We start from the raw sequence: 20,922 nt of genomic DNA on the forward strand, positions 1-20,922 counted from the left end.
CAGGTTAATCTCGTTGAAATGACCTTAAAGCCACAACACGGCAAATCTCCGTTAACGAGCTACCGCCGATCGCCCTGTACATGGGGCTAGACGGCCAACACGTTAACGAGCTAACTGCGCTAACACACTAGCTCCCACCCATGTAATTGAGCATTGCGTGGCACATCCAACATACTGTTTTACTTTAGTCCATGACTCGCTTACCTTCAGGGTCATACGTCACATGAAAACCAAAATAATTCCAACGCCAGATCTGAATGAGAGTGGGGGAGGTCCATGTTGTAAGGAGACCTTAACTTCTGTCTCGCTAGCTTGCCCTGCGCTCTTCCTTCTGACGATGCTGTCTGTGTTGAGCACTCAGTGAATCTGCGTTTGGACTACTCCGCCTAGGCTGCACTGTCGACCCTAGGCAGAGTAGTCGAACGCAGATTCACTGAGCGCTCAACACAGACAGCATCGTCAGAAGGAAAGTTGATCAAATAAATTACAAATTTTGTATTGTTCGATACATATGCGTACCGAACCGAAAGCACTGTATCGAACGGTTCAATATCGATACGAATATCGTTGCACCCCTAATATATATATATATATATATATATATATATATATATATATATATATATATATATATATATATATATATATATATATATATATAGACCCAACTGACCGAGTGCTCAGTGAATACCTCAGGCAGCAGAAACCCAAGAAAGAGGAGGGAGACGAGGAACCATCATGGAAGGACAGGCCCCTGCACGGTATGTACCACCGGCAGATAGAGGAGGTGGCTGATATCCAGAAATCCTACCAGTGGCTGGACAAAGCTGGACTGAAAGACAGCACAGAGGCACTAATCATGGCAGCACAAGAACAAGCCGAGTATAACCTGGAAGTCCCGAGGTCAAAATGGGAGATGCCCCCAAGGGTGGTGGAGAATGACCGAGCTAAGATCCTGTGGGACTTCCAGATACAGACGGACAAAATGGTGGTGGCTAACCAACCGGACATAGTGGTGGTAGACAAACAGAAGAAGACGGCCGTAGTGATCGATGTAGCGGTTCCGAATGACAGCAATATCAGGAAGAAGGAACACGAGAAGCTGGAGAAATACCAAGGGCTCAGAGAAGAGCTCGAGAGGATGTGGAGGGTGAAGGTAACGGTGGTCCCCGTGGTAATCGGAGCACCAGGTGCGGTGACTCCCAAGCTAGGCGAGTGGCTCCAGCAGATCCCGGGAACAACATCGGAGATCTCTGTCCAGAAGAGCGCAGTCCTGGGAACAGCTAAGATACTGCGCAGGACCCTCAAGCTCCCAGGCTTCTGGTAGAGGACCCGAGCTTGAAGGATAAACCGCCCGCAGGGGCGTGCTGGGTGTTTTTTATATATATATATATATGTATATATATATATATCCATTTGTGACTTGAAAAGGTGCTGTAGATATATTTTTCATGTAGCCTCTGCATACTCTTTATTTTTGACGTAACACTTCTTGTTTTATATTCTGATCACTTAAGCAACGTGATGCACACAATAACATTATAAAATTGTAGAGATTAAACATTCACCTGCTGCCTGAAATACTAACTGTACTGAAAAATGTTTAGATTAATCAATAATAGATATTATGAGCAGCAAATATAGATGCTTAAAAGTCTAAAGTAGTCTTCTAATCCAGCCATGATGATACTTCTGTGTAGTTTATTGGCTGATTTGGGATTGTTTTTCACTCCATATCGCCTGCTTGATAGCCTGTCTCACTACTTAATCTCTTTAATTGTTGATTTGTTTTTCCTCCAACCTTTTTGTCCACTGTTAGTTTGCTTCTTGTTGCACGTGGAAAACCAGAAAACCTAAAATTGAAAAATCGAAGATGCAAAGTGAAAGCCTATTTGAAGAGGAACATCAGGAAAAGATGCACTTTGGTTCTTTTCTTTTGTTTGTCCCCTGGTTCTTTCACTTTTATTCTCTGGCTGTCCTGTAGAGGTGTCAGGTGTAGAGGTGTAATGTAGCACAACGTGGATGTGAAAGCAGAGTTAGGTTCACATCACAGTGTAGTAACAAAATACCAGTCAATACCTGCAAATCTGTGGTTTCTGCAGCCCTTTGAATATGCTCCATATTAACGTAAGACAAAGAGCAAAGAAATGTGTTTGGTCAGTTGTTTCTTTGTTGCAACAATCCTTCTTGCCAATAAATCTTACACTGTTGGAAAGCATGTTTACTTCCCGTTAAATAGTGCCACATTTGTAAGGAAAAGGCATTTGTGGGTTGAGTAGCAGAGATGAGTTGGGTTGCATCCATGAAAAACTTGCTAAATCATCTCTGACATCCCCCATTTGGTGCTTTATTGTTTGTTTTGTAGCCTGTTGGTTGGTCTTCGTGCTCACTGTCCCTTGTATGTGTTTGCTTTAAGGCAAGCTTTTGTTCTTTTTTGTGTTATTTTTCATGTTTCACATGCACCCTAATAATATTTGGTGGATGGTAAAAATCTTACCTCCTCCCAAATCCCCTAATACTTCGAAAATATTCAAAAGTAGAATGGGAGGCAGAGTCTTCAGCTTTCAGGCCCCTCTTCTCTGGAACCAGCTTCCAGTTTGAATCCAGGAGAGTATCTCTACTTTTAAGACTACGCTTCAAACTTTCCTTTTTGATAAAGCATATAATTAAGGTTGGATCAGGTGAACCCTCCCTTAGAAACGCTGCAATAGGTCAAGGGCTCTGGGGGATTCCCATGATGCATTGAGTCCTTCTTCACTCACTATGTGTTTATACAGCTCTCTTCATTTAATTATTAGTTCTTATTATCTCTGGCTGTCTTCCACAGCGTATCTTTGTCCTGTTTCCCTCCCCACATCCCAACCAGTCGTGGCAGACGGCTGCCGCTCCCTGAGCCTGTTTCTGCTGGAGGTTTCTTCCTGGTGAAAGGAAGTTTTTCCTTCTCACCGTCGCCAAAGTGACTGCTCATATGTGGTCATATGATTTTTGGGGGTTTTCTCTGTTTTCTTTGTATTATTATTATAGGGTCTTTACCTTATAATATAAAAACACAGTATGGCAACTGTTGTTGTGATTTGGCACTGCATAAATAAACTTGAATATCTCTGATTTCTGGAATTTCACTGGTTGGCTGATGACATTAGTATCTGAATCTAAGCATCTTAACTTCTCATAGTAGGGAAACTACACGTGTGTTTAATTATAACTCTGTTCCACTAGGAGAAGTCCTGTTTTCTGCGCTCTGGTTTACTGTCATGGATTACTGGGAGTCTTAATGGAACACAGTTGTAAATTATTGCCACCTGTTCTCTCCCTGCTGTTGAAGTTCAAATTTATTCCATCCATCCATTTCTTCAGCTTCTTATCCAACAACTACCCGACAACCCCAGAATTGGGGTACATGTACTTCACAGTGATGTGCGGTGTTCTTTGGCAAGAGTTTGAGCCTTCTTTCAGTGCACGGGATACAGATTCTGCAACAAGGTGATCTCTTATAAACGGCCTGGCTTTTCCCTGGGGTCTTCTCCTGGTTTGACATGCAAGTTATCAAGTAAATATCTTCAGAGGTGGGACCAAGTCATTGTTTTGCAAGTCTCAAGTAAGTCTCAAGTCTTTATCCTCAAGTCTCAAGTCAAGTCTCAAGTAATGTCAGGCAAGTCAGAGTCGAGTCTCAAGTCACTGGTGTAAAAGTCCGAGTCAAGTCACAAGTCTGAAACTTTGAATTTCAAGTCCTTTCGAGTCTTTAAAAAAAAAGAAAAAAAAGAAAAAATAATGTTGCAGTTATATGCTAAATGTAAATATTAGACCATGTAATTTTAAAATCTGTGTTTTTCTCAACACATGACAAAATAGTGAACTTAGAAAATATACACAAATTGTGAAATTGCACCTCTTTAAAATGCAGCTCAATTAAACCTAGCTCCAAGAATAATTTTCACCGACAGTTCTGAGATAAGCTGCATGTTATTCTTGGATGCGGTTGTAGGACCGGCTTTAAAATCGCATGACAAAAATATCATACACATTAAAAAAAACTGTATCACCAACGTAGCCTGGACAACATTTGCTAGTTAGATGAAGTCAGCTATCTCATCTTAGCATATTTATATGCATATTTATAATCATACGGTTCTTGGAGTGAGTGCATACACTCATGAAGTTTAGTAACTTCAGGTCACTGCAACAAGCCCAGGTACAGTTTACCGACGGATGGGTACAGGACCTTGAAATGCACCGTGTAGAACGAAAGACCATCGTACCTATCATAAGTTTACCAGTCTCACAAATTGTCGTCATAAATACAGATTCGTTAACAGTTTATTAATAGGACCTTTGAGCTCAACGGTAATTAATTAGTAGTGGAAATAATTTCTGGTAGCATCACAGAAATGTAGCAGTGACAATAATATTGTATGCTGTAATCGTACTGGGCAATTAGTGATACAAAAAACCTGTTTTATCCTGTGAATAAAAGTATATGTTTTTGTCAATGTACCATAATAACAGAAGCGAAACGCAATATTGTGTCAGGACAATTCACTATTTATGCACAATAAATAAAGGAGCATAGCGCGACAATTTCTGTTCAGCGCCAGACTTGCTTGTAACCTATATCACTAATTATGTCATGAAAATGACGTATTAACTACTAAAAAACACTGACCTTCGTGTAAATGCTTGGAGCAGACTAACCTGTGAGCTGGAGTGTTCTGGGACGTTATATTTGGTCTTTGAATGGCTGCAATCCAGGCCATCCGTCGCGTCTTTGTTACTTCGGAAACATGGCGCGAACAATTTCTCTTCAACGACTAATCCGATAACAACCGATCTCTTTACCCGTCGGCTTCCCGTGGCTGTCATGCGTCATTGCAGTTAATAATACAACAGCTTCTTGACATTTTTGTGTTTCTTTTTATCGCTGTATAACTGATTTTAATTGAAAGCCTGCGTGCGCTAGTACCACTTGCCACGAGTTCCCAGAATCCTTTGCGGTTCTACCCGTGAATGACGTCACATTTTCAATCTCTATATAATATGCATGTTAAATTTTATATTTGGGGTAAAATATCAAGTCTTTTCAAGTAAACCGGTTCAAGTCCAATTCAAGTCCCAAGTCATTGGTGTAAAAGTCCAAGTCAAGTCACAAGTCTTAGAACATTTTTTCAAGTCAAGTCTAAAGTCATAAAATTAATGACTCGAGTCCAAGTCATGTGACTCGAGTCCACACCTCTGAATATCTCTGTGTCTTTGTTACAAGTACTAGTACTGGTTCTGTTATGGGGCCTCTACTTGGTTTAACGTGCCTCATTCAGGAGGCATCTATAACCCATCTGCAACCCAACTCCAACCCACTCGTCTTCTTTTGGTTTGGACGAGCAGCAGCTCTACTTTGAGCTGCTTCCAAATAACTGAGCTCCAGTGGAGCCCAGACACTCCACTTCCTGTCGCTCGTGGCCACAGGTGAGGGCAAGGACATAGATTGGCCAGAAAATCGACCACTTTGCCTGTGGGATTAGTGCTCTCTTTACCACTGCAGACCACTACATCGTTCCTCATCATTGCAGACCCCCAATGTGTGCTTCTCCACTTGAGGATGCAATTCATCCCCAACACAGAGCAGGAAATACAAACTTTTCTAGCTGAGAACTGACTGAGAGCCCAGAGTTGGAGGTGTTAAATGTCATCCCTGCCACTTCACACTCTAGCCGCCCCGTTGCAAGCTGGAGGTCACATCGTCTTAAAGATATAGGCTCTAATTTGCTGAATTCAATACACATTGCTGGCACTGAGATGCAGTCCTATCTTGATGCATCCTAGAGACTGTGTTTGAGTCTGTGGATCAGCCTGAAATCACTGAGTCACTCCACTAATGCACTGATCGCTTTCTCTGTCACACACACACACACATACGCACACATGCACACGCTCTCTCCTCTCCTTCGTTCTGCTACTCTCTCATCAACCCCTTTCTCTCCTTCTCTGTCGTTTTCTCACTCTTAATCACCCACTCAGCACACACACGCATGCACACACTTCTTGAGTCCTGTGGACCTTCCAGGCAGCCAATCATTAGAGCCCTCGCTGTGATGTGGCTGCTAAAATTATCCTTCTCTCTCTGTTAGTCGACATCTGCTGTGACGCACTGTGGAGAACCAGGTAGCCATGATGCCCAGAGGAGAAAAACAACTTTTTTTCCCTTTTCTTTATTTGAAAAGAAACTCTTATTTTATTCTCTTGTCTTCAGTTCTATGTAGATGTGCACCTTCTCACTCCAGAGAGTGACATGGCACAAATTTGAGCTGTACGGTCTGATAAAGTCAAGACTTTCACGGTTATCATTTTTTTGGTGTTGCACTTTAAAGATGGTCTTTGCACACTCGTGTTACAACCAGCCGCACATAGAGACCATCATGGCGGAGGACGGAGAGCAAGTTGTTTTGGTGAAAACGATCTTATAGTTGCCTGACTGCCTTAATATTTTATATTTAAATGAGGTGTTATTGGTCTTCTAATAACAGGTTTTGATTCCAGGAGTTCAAATAACCTCAAAAATGAAACAGTATTGCTTCTTTACTAAACCAAAAAACCCCCAAACTCCTTTTCAGAGTTTCTCGTGTGCAAATTTGCAAATTCTTTCTTCTAAATTTCCCACTGTTTTCACATAAAGCTCAAATCTTTCTTAGATTTGCCACCTTTTTTCATACATTTGCATTTTTTCCTCATATCTGTTCAGTTTTTTTCTTATAAATTTATGACTTCAAAGTTTTGCAGATTTTTGTCTCCTAATTTTGAAAGTTTTTCACATAAATCAATTTTCCCCCAATAAATTTGCATTTTTCTTCTCAATTTGCCATTTTTCCTCATAAATTTATTAATTTAATCCAAAAAGTTGCATTTTTTGTACTTCTCTCCACTCTCATCCCCCTATTATCATCAGTATTATTATATTTTTCTTTTATTAAGTCATAATTTAGTGATTTATTATTTAATTCAGTGGCTTTATCACACAGTCACACATTTGATTGACTTGTTCTCAAGGAGAAAAGATAAGAATGGATGAGTGCAAACTTGGTGAGTGCTTTAAGTCTCTTGGCTTCAACAGCGAGCGTACTTCAACAACACGTGGCCAAGGTTTACTCTTGACCCAGCAATGCTCTTTTTAAAATTCTAGATTCAGTTTGGAATCACTTTGGAGACATTAAATGATATTGTTGCTGTTGTTGTAGCAGCTGCTTCAGAGAGTCTAATCAGGTATCGATAAAAACACCAGTTTCTTCCTGTTAAAAGGGCGTTTTTCCTTCCCAGTGTCACCAAGAGCTTCCTCAAAGCAGTTGATTGCTGGGATTGTTTCTGTATTACATTTACCTTACAATCTAGATCACTTTAATCTTCACTGTCTTTGTAACAAGCGCATACTCGCACAGGGAAAGAGTGATCCATCGCCTCCTCTGTACTCTGTGCTGTTATCATCAGGCAGATAGGTTCACCAATGAAAATCCAATCATTTTAGGAACTTTTTTGTACCTATTTCAGCCAGAATTTTTAAACCGTGGCCTAAAATGAGCAGAGCTAGCAGGTGCTGTGCTGCACAATCACAGACTGGCTCGTCTATTAAGACAAAAACATACTTTGTTGTTAATGCCTGCTTGCATTGTGTTTTTATTGAAGGGTCTAGCATTGGAGAATTCTCACTTTGGCATGTGCGTCATCCAAAGCGTCATCTGAGCCTGTGATAATACACAAATACTTAGTTTAAATGCCCTTTCTTAGAATAAACAGTCTCATCCGTATTCACAGGCTTATCACTATTAGATAAATCCATCTGTATTTTCACTGTAAGAAGGCCATGCCAGACTTGAGCAGTCTAATAATAACATGAGGGATGAAGGGCATACCATCCTCTTTCTCTATCTGTCAGTGCTCTCATCCCTTTCAAAGTCACACATGAACAAGGATGATTGTTTTTCAAGATAACCAGCGAGTCAAATGATGCTGTGTTATGTCAGCTGGCCTTTAACAGCACTTAAAGCACTTTGTCGCTGTGCTTCAAGGAAACTGGCTCCGCAGAAACATAATAACGAGGTGTACTGTGTGTGTGTGTGTGTGTGTGTGTGTGTCACTGCAGTGCCTAAATGCATTTTTCTATGACCCATATGCTCGCCTGTGTTTACGCCTGTGTTTCCTCATCTGCGAGGGGGTGTGTTCAGCTATGTTCGGCTGCTGCGAATTGGTGTGTGTTGGTCCTTTATTTACAGGAGTTTTGGTGTTAACCAGAAAATTTTTTGTGTGTATCCCTATCTGCCTCTCCGAGCGCACGTTTCCTGGAGTGAAATGTCCGCTTTCAACGGCCACACTATGTGGTTTCTGTTCTGTTGCGCTCAGAAGGAAGCAGGCAGCGTTAATCTATCACTTCTCCGCAGATGGTCAGAGATTTAAGCCCGGCCGCGAAATGAGACTGACAGGTAGACTTACGACACATAGACGAGCTGAATCAGAGCTGCCTTAAGCTCATAGTTGACACTGTTCCTGAAAAACACATTTCTTTTTAAAAAATTAGTATTATCCCCAGTTTCATTATCAAATAATCTGGTTAACGATTTCTCTCAATCTTTCCCAACTCAAGATAATCTCATCAAATAGCCAAACACTGGAAAAAAGAAGTTGTAAATTCTCATCGAAGCGTAAAGTAAGGTTTGGATTACTTTCTTTTTTAGCTTAAAACCTGACTTAATCATTTGATTATTGATTCGGTAGTTGTTACCGCTCGAGGTAGTGGTGGCTCACATAAGTTTGGTTCTATTCGCAGCAGCTGAAGCAACAAGTGTAGTAGCAGCGCTCACGGTGATCGTCATATTTTGGACTGGAGAGTAGAATTAGACGCATCAACCGTAATAGTCTTGGCTAAAGTGGAACGAGGTAATGGTGATAATAGCTGTAAACGCAGCATCATAGTGTTAGCAGCAGCTGTCATAAACCTTTTCTGTTCTGAACATGAGTATAATACACTATTACAGCTTCAGGTGACTAAAGTGGCACGGTCACTTGTATGTTAAAACATGCCCGTGACAGTGATTGAGAAAGGCACATTTTTTTTCTGTACTGCACAAGGCTTGTTGTAATTGTTGTAGTAACAGGCAGTGGCAGCTTTGCCTTGTGAAGGATAGTCCGACTTTAGGACATTTAGCTCTTTCCAAACTTATTACTAAAAGCACGATCTCGCTCTTTGGGTGCTGCAGAGAGAGAGCAAGACCTCTCTTATGATTCACGACAAGCAAAAGTGCTTTATAGGCTAATAATGTTAGAAAAGGTGAGCTACCAATGTTGCTGTTTACATGTCACTGTTGCTAAGGGTGCTTCGTAAACAGTCGCTTCACAAAAGCCTGTAAAATAATGTATGCATAATGTGACGCGATGCAAATGAAAAATGTTAAATGTCAGTATGGTTTAGTCTCTATTAATATAGCAGTTACAGTGTTGGTAGCGGTGTGGCTCGATAAACAGGAATTCTTTAATAGGGAAAAAATTCTGAGGCTGTCAGACTTTTTACCGTCGTGTACACACACACACACACACACACACACACACACACACACACACACACACACACACACACACACACACACACACACACACACTTCACATCCCCTGGTAATGTCATCAGTTCAGACCTAGATTGGACTTAATGAGACCCCTGCATGCTAACAGCCCATAACTCATCACAGCACACTGACCTACTGACTGATTGGACAGAGGAATGTGTGTGAGTGTGTGTGTGTGTGTTACTACTCACCTCACAGTAATGCTGAACTTGAGGTTTTGTGGAGCCTTAACCGAGCAGCTGAATCTAATCAGTTTTATGGAGAGACCATCGATCATGCCGCACTGTCTGATTAGATTGTGATGCAAACTTAACCGATAATAGAAGAGTTTAAATCAACAGTTTTGCTTTAAATTATCGTTATTGTGCAAACAGTATTAGCGCAATGCAATGGCTTTTATTGTTTTAAATTTAAAAGTTTAAATGTTCTGCCTTTTAACATGTGCAGAATATGGGAGTAAATGAAGGCTGATTGTGTAAACAAAAAGAAAGAGGCTTTAAAAACAGACAGTGGTGCAAAGGGGTAACTGTGGAAACCTTGCAGAAGAGAAATCTTGTTATTCAAGATGGAGACAGCGTGTGTTGTAACAGATTGGTGGTATTACCTTCAACCAGTCACGGCACATGGCTGCTCCTCCCTGAGCCTGGTTCTGTTGGAGGTTTCTTCCTGTTAAAAGAGCGTTTTTCCTTCCCACTGTCACCAAGTGCATCCTGAAAGCTGTTTGTTTCTGTATTACCTTTACCTTACAATATAAAACCCCTCGATGCAACTTGTCATTGTCGTGATAGCACTAAATAAATTCAGTTCAATTGAAAAAATTCAATTGCTGAAACAATTTTTCGCAACGTTTTCTTCTTTTTGCTTGACGTCTGTTTGCTGAAGCCAAAAATGTTCAAATAACGGATACGGCATTTCTATTTGGCACAAGCTGCTCAACTTACGAAGTTTGAGTTTTCCTCCGTGACGTTGCCATGTTGCAGATTCACAAGTCTACACACATTTTGTGTGTTTTCAAAGACACAGTTCATACCAGGGGAGTATTACTGGAACATGAAAACAAAACAAAAAAAAGGAGATAAATGACATGGGCAATTAGAGGTTTTGAATGTCAGTTTTGTTTTTGATTAACTGCCCAGTCCTAATGTGATTACACTTAAGTCTGGCAACAAAAAGGAATCAAATAAAATGTAAAGGTAGGAGTATCCTACAATACTCTGAACACACTTCTAAACTCCTTCCCTGATGTCTTCTTCAATCATTATGTTTCACTGTAGCCATTACTATTTGGTATTTTGGCAGACTTTGCCGAACTCCGGTGTGGTCTTTGCAACATGACCGCCTTTTACATTTGGGGAAAATCTAGAGAAAAGGACACTACAGACAGAAATAATATAACCGGATGGTTTAAATGAATGACATAACTTTTCAGATGCACTGCAGCTGTACAAAAATGAGTGTTGCGTAATAGAAAAGTTTAAAAAGGCTGAATTAAGCTCATACTTTGTTGCAGCAGAAACATCGAGGAAAATGTCAACAAATTTGATGAGCAACTGACTGAAATGACCACTAACAGCAGGATTACTATGAAGACGTATATTAATTACCTTCTAAAGGGGATTTTCTTCCTATTGGAAATCTACTTTAGCATTCCTCCTTTTGTAGAAGTTGGGCTTGCACTCAGTATTTTCATTTGCGAATTGTGATTTATCAAATTTGGAAAGCTGAGTGGAAATGGCAAAATTCAATCACATGCTCTCCTCAGAACAAAGTTATTATGGTTGATGGATGTGGAAAATCTCTCCAGCAATAAATAAATCATGTGATAAATGGAAAAAGAAATGCACTTTTTGAGTAATTACTGACAGAGTTTCCATTGCTGCTTCAGGCTCATTGCACAACAGGCTCTCTCTTCCAAAAGCAGCCAGAGATTTGACATTGGTACTGTCACTCCTGTACATAACTCTTCATTAGTTGCTCAGTTACAATGCAGCCAAATGGATTTCTTTGTTTTGGTCTTTGCATGAAATACAGCCGGCACTAACTGACTCTGTAAAGGATAAACTAGTTACTCAAATCTAATCAGTGCTCGAAGGTCTCTGTTTTTCCATTTTTCTGCTGGATTTGTTTTGTTGCTCTGTGAAAGCTAAAGGGAGGAGAACACCCCCCCACCCCCCCCACCCCCAACTCATATGTTATATTTTGTGTAAAAAAATAAAAAAAAATTGGCAGACAGTTTGGAAGCAGGGACTGCTTTCCTGCCCCTCTACCTGCTTGACTTTTACAGCCCGTCTCCTGGGACCTCTCATCTTCTTATCGCTCTCCTCTTCCATCTATCTGACTGTCATCCGTCACTGAGTACGGGCGACTCCCAACTGTCTGTCAGAGAAAGCGTAAAAAGATGAAGAGGGTGGGCAGTGGAATAGAGGAAGAGCAGGATGGTGTTGAGCTGGAGAGGCAGAGAGAGAGAGAGAGACGCGAGGTAGAACATAAAACTGCGGGAGCTTGTAATAGTGTTTCCTAGACATTAATTAGCCGAAGTCATTCCTGTACAAACACACAGTAATAAAACTGATCCTCTCCTCTCCTCTTTTCCCCTCCTGTCTCCTCTCCTTACCTCTGGCTTCTTCTCTTTTCATCCCTAACTTTCCCCTCTTTTCTTGGTTATCCTCTCTTCCCTTTGTATCTCAGTCCTTTTATTTGGCTCTCTATTATTTCCCCCTTTTTTTTTCCCAACCATGCATTTTTATTACCCCCCCCCAACCCCCCGCTCTTTTTTCATCTATTTGTCATCCTCTTTCTTTTCCACTACCATGTTCTTCAGCTGATGAGGAGCATGAAAACAGAGCAAAAGAAATGATGGAAGAAGTAAAAAGAGAAAGATTAAGGAGGAGTGGATTGCCCTTAGTCTCTATCTTTCCTCCTCTGGTATTGCTGAAGGGGAAGACAAGATTCATGATGGCCTTGACTCACTGTCAACACACACTTACCCACACACAGACGAACACACAGTTACAGTACAGTTTGAACTTGCACGCACACATGCGCACAGGCGCAAACATCCTTGCTCCATTGCATTATTTATTTGTGCTGGCTGGCAGACGGCAGAAGCAGCCAAGCAGTAGAAGCAAGGATGCTGCTTTTTACATATGGCCTTTTAATATACTGCACTTTCTCTCTCTCTCTCTCACACACTCACACGCACGCACGCACGCACGCACGCACGCACACGCACACACACACACACACACACACACACACACACACACACACACACACACACACACACACACACACACACACACACAGACCTCATCCCTGTCTTTCGTCTCTCTTTCCACTGACTGAAATTAATTTCACTTCCTTTTCTCTGTTTCTCTCCCTCTCACTGCTTGGCCCTGTCCTCTCTTCACATAACATAATTTTTGCTCTTCCTCTTCTCCCTCTGTCCTCTTCCTACACGCTGTCCTCTATTACTGATATATGTCACAAAATGTTGTGGAGAAAGTCAGGATTTGGTGATGCTAAACCCTAATAGCGTGATTCCTGACAAACTCCAGAAATTGCTAGCTTGTGAGTGAAAATACCTCGACGACTATGGATGTGTGTGCATTGAAATGAAAATAAACAAATTTGCGCTCTCCTAGGGATGAATTTGAGTAATCTTGCATTTTCCATCATTAAGTGAAAACTGAAATTCATAATAACTCTGGAAATTGACCGAATTGCTGAAGAACTAATGGGAATCCAGTCACCCTTAGCTGCACTTCATTTAGTGAACTGTAGTTACTGCTACTTAACAAATGTTAGCACTCTGAGATGAAAACCTAAGGTGGTAAACATGTCACAGTGATCACTCACTTAGCTCCAAGCACTACCGTGCCTGAGTACAGCCTCAAAGTAGATCTGTAGTCTTCTTATTTACTTATCCTTTGATCGGATTTTGATAAGATGACTCCTGATTAAATTGGGAGACTCTGGCGGGTTTAGATTGTTTTATTGTTTTTTTCAGGGATTTTGATGTGTTGCACCTCAGAGATAGTAAAGAGAGGCTTCCCCACACAGTTATACTGCCAGTCCAGGTACAGAGTGAGCTACTTTAAGGTTACAGTTTTTATTGCTGTTCACTGAAACTGAGCCTTGATAATAATGCTGCACACTGAACAGCTGGCACAAGTGTTTTTAATATCAGTGTACGGGTTATGACTGGCTGTTAATACAGCCATGCCTCATACAGGCAGCACCGGCATTAATGTAGGTGTTAAAAAAGCTTGTGTGTCTGTGCACACTGGTGGATGTGTGTCGTCAGATTATGTGTCTCTTTGTTCCGTCCCACATGTGCTGGGCCAGAGAGGAAGAGGATGCCTGGGGAGTTTTGACTTTGTCTTGTGATGCTTAAGCTAATTGAATGTATGAAAGTATGATCATAGGGAATAATGGTGGTAGGTTAATAAGGAAGATCATTAGTTGGCATGCAAGCTGTCTTTTCTGTGTACAGGATAACTAGAATCAAACCATTACAGTGATCACGTTTGAATGGATGAACAGAAATGAAATGTTCATCTACCTGTCGCACCAGATGGTGACCACTCCACAAAGAGTCCCTTTGACTGTTTGAGTCATCTGAAATCCTGGATGGCAAAAAAAAGTGCTTTCACTGAATGACCCTTTCAAGCTCTACAAACATTCTCACCGAGGCATCGATATTGGTCTTTTATCCAGCCGCGTCCAATTTACTGTTAAAAATCTTGGTGTTTTTTATGGGTAGCTCCTTGACTTTTAACAATCAAACCAGGAATGTTGTGAAGGTCAGCTCATTATTATTTGGCCTTACACAAAAATCTATCAACAAGCTCCAACGTGTCCAGAACTCTGCTGCCCGTATTATTACTAGGACTTCTTCTACCCACCACATCTCCCCAATCCTGAAGCAACTTCACTGGCTCCCGGTTAAACTTCGCATCCATTTTAAAATAATTCTGTATACATTCAAGGCTATTCATTCTCTCTCTCCACCGTACCTCTCTGACTTATTACAGATGAAGCTCCCATCCCGCTGCCTCAGATCTTCATCTTCTCTTTCTCTCTCTGTTCCCTCTGCTCGTCTGATTACAATGGGAGGGAGGGCTTTTAGCTGCTCTGCCCCTCGACTTTGGAATTCCCTACCCCCGGACCTCAGAAATATTAGTTCATTCTCTCTTTTTAAGTCCACCCTCAAAACTCATCTGTTTAAAATTGCCTATCCTTAAATTTCTGTATGCTTTAACTTTTATCTTCTATTTTTATTATTGTGTATATTTCCAGTTTTTATCTGTTGTACAGTGTCCTTGGGTGCTTTGAAAGGCGCTATTTAAATAAAATGTATTATTATTATTATTATTTTATCAGCGGAGAATCATCACTAAGTCAAAGCCAGTGATGTAGAAACAGTTATCGACGACTTGGCACCTCTTGGCTTGACTGCTGCAGCTCCCTGTGTGTAGGATTGACAGTTTCCACCTTGATTGGAGATGGTTCAAACTGCAGCTGCTCAGCGCTTAACCGGTGCAAAGAAAAGAGAGCACATCACTCCTGTTTTCACACAGCTGCACTGGCTACCAGTGAAGTTTAGAATAGACTTTAAAGTTGTATTATTATTTTTTTTATAGAGTCCTCCATGGATTATCTCCACAGTGCATTGCAGATCTTAAACTCAGTATTTTGCCTCCAGGTCAATGAGTCCATCATCCCAACAACTTCTCTCAGTGCCCTCCTCTCGCCCAGGCAGCTGGGCCTTTGCTGTTATTGGCCCCAGGCTCTGGAAAACTCTTCCTTCCGACAAAAGAACCTGCTCAACAATTGAGAATTTTAAATAAACTCTAAAGAGCTACCAGTTTTTGCTTTTTTTATTTTCTTTCGACATCTGTTGTTTCAAAATGCGCTATATAAAAAAAACAAACATTTTATATTAAGTGTCCATATTGTTAACCATGTGCTATGGGAAGCTATGCTGTGCCTTGGTGGTTTGTTACCAGACTTTTTGGATGTTGCTAGAGGAGGTTATTGTAGATCAGATCCAAGCTAAAAAAGCCTTGAAGTCCAGTTTAGCTGTCCCTTTTCAAGTCCAGGTCCAAAGAAGAGTGGCTTCTATTGTTATCTTTGTCAGCAGAGTCAGCACTTTGCGCTGCCGTTGTTGCTTTTGTAAAGTAAACTGCTGGTCAGTAGTGGTTATGGCAAACTGGCAATCTTCTGCAGGCTCTTGCATGGCTGCAGTTGGAAGGTTGCTGAGCGTGGCCGCTTGCAGAGCACGCAGAGGAGATCATGGGCAGGTGAAGTCATAGTGGGCCTCACTGTCCTCAAAACAGAGCAGTGGATGAGCAGAAGTGGGCACCCTTGGTTTTGTTAGACTGGCATTTAGAGGATGGTCAACATTGGATAGCCACATTGCAGATGCAGGAGGTGACTGCTACGTCTTAAAGTAAAAATTCCATTCACATTGTACAAGCGAATGAATTCATCTGCGGGCTTTCTCGTGGTCCACTGGGAGACTTAAACTCCATCTCCATCCGTCGCTTTTTTGCTCATTTTTATCTCCACCCAGTTTTGCTTCTGTTATCTCTCTTTTAACTCCATTTTTCGTCTTACAAGTCTGTTTTTCTTCATCGTGTCTCTTAGGTCAAAATAGAGAAGATAAAAACACACATTGGGGATGGAGAGATGGAGAGGAAGGAGGGATGGAGGGAGGGGAGGGAGATGGGGAGGTTAATAGAGAGACAGATGGAGAAGAGGAGCTAATATAGCAGGGATAAGGAGGCTTAGAAAGTAATGATAAAATGCAGAGTGAAGTCATACGGTTGATTTGGCACCACTGCGAGGGAGTGTTGCTTGTTTTTTGTTTTTTTTTAATGTGTGTGTGTGGCTTTGTGTGTTTATGCCTGTGTGTTCTTGACTGATGTCCTTGACTATATGACTGATAATATCGCTGCTTCAGGTCCCTGGTAAAGCAGACGGAGAATTTATGTGTGTGCGTTCGCATTATGTGCAAGAACGATCGTGTCTGCTTGAATGCATCCACTCCCTCGTGTCCTCAAATGCCGCATCACACTCAGGCACACCTAGTTTGTTTTTGTAAAATCCTCCCAAGAATTGTACTTTTAATGATTTCATATTGGTTAATATCAATAATTTACCACCACTTGAGTTTATCAGTGTTCCACTTGCTTCTTCCTCCTTACCTTTTACTTCTTCTTTCATCTGTCCGTGTGTTTCAAAATGTTTTATTCCCCTTGCTTGCAACCATTCCTTACATCTCAGTCTGTCCCATTCAAGATGTGAGAAAGAGGCTGAATGAAAAGATGAGAGAAACCAGGAGACGCTTAAAATACACGAAACCCGCTGAGTGAGAGATGCTAGGATGCACGGTTGTAGTGAAATGACACGTCCCTTCCCTCTCTGTGTCATCTGAAGTAACATCAGTTGATGGTGTCACATATGGTTCACCTTCAAGTTTGTATTTGCACTAAAACGTAATGCACTGCAATTATTTTTAATTGCAGAGGGAAGAAGCACCGACTGTGTGGTGCGCTGCTGGAATACTAGAGCAGCAAATCCCGTCCCTGTCATCCAGTAAAACTTTAAAAGGACTCCAGAGTCTATGACCGAGTACCCAAGAGAGCCAAAGACATTAAGTGCAACAAAATCTGGGATTTATACTTTACTAGACAAATGCATCTCAGTGCCGTTGCACATCTGTTCTCAGTGTTGTGTTGCCTGATCAAATGTTACACCAGTGTTTAGTGTCAGGCAGCCGTCAGCAAAAGAAATGCAAAAGATGCATAATTTTGAGGCCGCAAGAGATTTATGGTAAATCTGAGCTGGGAAGTCAAACACAAGCCTGACATTTTGTTGTTGTAAGTAACGGCTTTATCATGAGCAGTCTGAGCCTACAGGCTGTGAGGATCATTGAGGATCACTTAGGCCCTGAGACGGGGCTTGACTGACTGGAGGCTACTGAGGGAAAATAGATTGCATAACATGGCATCAGTCATTGTGAAAACGGTCTGCCTTTGGAACCGCACCAGGCTTCCATGTTTTTGGGGTTTTTTTTGTGTCACAGGTTATCTCTGGCCACGAGCATTGTTTTCCTGTGCATTAGTTGCAGTTTTGGAGTTACATGCTGGCTTTCTGTTTAAGTAAAACCCAAGAGCTGTTGAAGATATTATTCGTAGGACCAGCTTTCAGATGAACTGGGTAGTTTAAAAATGTGTTGTTATTGTGGGGTTTTCTGTGGGCCTAATGGTTGCACATGCTGTGACCAAACTGGTCTACAGTTTCATTCCCAGCTGGGGCTTTTGCTCTGTGTTCTAACCTTTTTTCTACCCTGACTTTGTCTCTCTCAACACTGTGCTAAAAATGATATATTCAAGAATTGTGCAAGAGAGTCAATAGTAAGTGTTAAATACAGTCTACTTTGAGGTGCTGTATAATATTTAGATTTGTAAACTCATATCAATATAAAGATTTATAAGATTTGTTTTTGCTGAAAGACACAGGCAGAAATTAGAAGATTGAAGAAAATAACAAAGCAGGGCGAGACTGTGTTAAAATCACAAACCATGCATAATATGGGTCACTGGTTCAGAAAGATATCTGACTCTGGATGCTTCCCAGTTTTTCTTATTGATGTTCTGTTGTGTACATGTAAACATGTGCCATTTTGTAGTAACTCACAATATTAAAGAATGATTCTGGATCCAAAAATCCCTTTTCAATTGGGCCAAGTCCCACCTTGGTAAAACCTAGCCAATCACACGACCTTCTTGCATTTTTTTCCTCTTCTTCTGTAAAGGTATTTCGTACTGACTTCATCACTGCCATGAAGCTGCCGGACTCAGCCCAGCTCGGCCCAGACGACTTCTACGTGCTTTCAGACCCTTGGAGACAAGAGTGGGAGAAGGGAGTGCAGGTCCCAGCCAACCTAGAGGCCATACCGGAGCCTGTGGTCAGGTAGGAAATACACAGAGAACACACCGATAAACACCCAAACCCATGCAGTAGTTTGGTATTTAGTACCAAAGGTATTTTTTCTTTTGTTCTCCATTTCATTAAAGCCTGAAAGGCAGATTTAATCTGCATTGCTCTTGTAAGCACTAACAGCTGCCAATGGGGACATGAAGTTGCTGCCTTTAAAGAGATCTTGGAAAAGTTTTGCATTTGAACTTTTGTTTGGCATGACTAATTGTTTTTCTTTTTTCTTTTTGGAATATTGTTAGATTGTAGATTTTGTTGCAAAGTTCATACAACTGTGAAAATTAAATTTGCTAAGGTAATTTTGATAAGCTCTTGTAAATGTGGCTAAACGAGCAGACGAGATGCCTGAAGTTCCAAAGAGCTTTTGCTGGAATGATTAAAAATAACAAACAAAGGGCAATTTTTTTTTTTAATTTTTTTTTTTTTGGGGGGGGGGGGGCAATTAAAGTGTAATAACAGGTGTGGGAAGCCTTTACATAATTACATTTCCTGCAATTACACTAATTAGCAATACATTTGAAATGGAAAATATGCACACTCACTCCTGCACACGGAAATCTACAAAGGTATAAAGTGAGACGCTTTAGCTTTCTGTGCTTCAGTTCATTCATCCGTAAACAAACACACACACACACACACACACACACACACACACACACACACACACACACACACACACACACACACACACACACACACACACAACATCAAGCTGGTAGGCAGATGTGTACAGGCATGCACTTTGACCCACTTACATTCACTCCCATACTGTAAATTAGTCGCCTTTTTCTCTTTCTCCCTCTGTGTGTCTCTCTTATGGCGGTAGTCTCTCCAACTCTCTAGTACTACTGCAGCTGCTTCACGTGCCCGTGTGGTTTGTTTGGTGTTCTAGGAACTAATAAAAATGCTCAGACTGCCTGGTAATGCCTGTTGCACAGACATGCCATACTGTGAGGCCACACACGCACTGGCAAGCACACACAAGTGTTCAGTCTTTTTGAGAGACGGAGAAATAAACGAGTTATCGAGTCATGACTTATCCTCTTCAAACCTTCTGCATCCATGAATGCTTCCCCCCCAATTTACATGGCTCAAGAACCCCAGTCGCAGAAAATTATTAAACAAAAATATAGAGGCAGTGGGGGTTTTTTTGTTTTTGTTTTTTTACAGGAACATGGAGTAGGTGAAGAGGTGACACACATGTTGGTTAGAGGAAAGCAAAAAATTCCCACCATGGTAGATGTTTCTCATCTTTTTTTGTTTTTTTCCACTCTTGACTCAAGTTAAAAATATTTGTCCACTATTTAAAGCTGTTGGAGGCATTTTGTTTGTTCTAAATTGTTTTTAATTATTCAAGGGCTAAACTGGAAGAAAAATCACCATCTTGCCCCAAGTTTATCAGCGAGAGGTCCTAGGTCTGAATCACGGACAAGCCCCCAATTAATGAAATGGAATATCTATGGGGGACTAATGCAGTACATGAAAAACTCCTGTCTACTTTAAATCCCAAGTAGCCACAAGAAAAACTTGAGTAAATCAACAGGTGTTGTATTTATTAAGTAATAGTTTCAGAGGAATGGTTTAGGTTGAGCCTTTTGGAGACCAAAGATAGAGAGGCAAGGCTGAGATAATTTAGACATAGTGAAAATATTGGCCAAAGGATGTTGAAAATGGAGCTGCTAAGCAGAACGAAAAGAGGAGGATGTCAGAGAAGATTCATGAATGAATGTAGTGAAGAGGGACATGCCGAGGGTTGGTGTGACAGAACAGGATGCTGGGATGGGGTGAGATGGAAGCGTATGATCTGCTATTACGACCCATAAAGGGACCAGCCAAAAGACGAAGACATAGTAGTTTCACAAATTCAGGAGTACAAATCAATGTCAGAATGAGCCAAGGCCAAAATAACAAACAAGGAAAAACTGTCTACACTCCAAACTGAGATAACTTACTCATAAGAAACAAACCAGAAAGCAACAGCAGTGGCTCACTACCTATCATAAACAAGAGAAAACTATTCAAAAACGTGGCAGCTCAGCCTTATCCACTCCTTTAAATGCAAATCTTAAAATAGAAGTTGGAAATAGACCCAATTGTTTCTGGGGGGAAGTTGGAAAAGTGAATAATCCTCTACCCAGATGCCATCTTGGCTCCTTATGTGTATGATAATCATGTTGGTGCCAGTCGCCTTTGAGCTGTACATGGGCCATACCATATCGAGGTACCTACACATTCAAATTAGCTTATTCTTTTTCACACTATTGAGATGTTCTCCCATGTACTTTAAATGGATTACTTGTAAGTCTATGAAGGTGCA

General features: G+C 41.1%; 1 protein-coding gene across 3 annotated transcripts in view; it reads left to right on the forward strand.

Moving 5' to 3' along the window:
• The window catches only part of jade2 (jade family PHD finger 2), a 233,884-nt gene that overhangs the window by 55,226 nt on the left and 157,736 nt on the right, over positions 1-20,922 (forward strand). For all 3 annotated transcript variants that reach the window (XM_080307268.1, XM_026183096.2, XM_026183097.2), the window contains exon 4: positions 18,424-18,581. In XM_080307268.1, coding sequence (XP_080163394.1) covers positions 18,424-18,581 — 158 coding nt within the window. The remainder of the gene's footprint in view (positions 1-18,423; positions 18,582-20,922) is intronic.

This window comes from Astatotilapia calliptera, chromosome 10 (assembly GCF_964374335.1).
Source record: "Astatotilapia calliptera chromosome 10, fAstCal68.1, whole genome shotgun sequence".
Lineage (NCBI taxonomy): Eukaryota > Metazoa > Chordata > Actinopteri > Cichliformes > Cichlidae > Astatotilapia > Astatotilapia calliptera.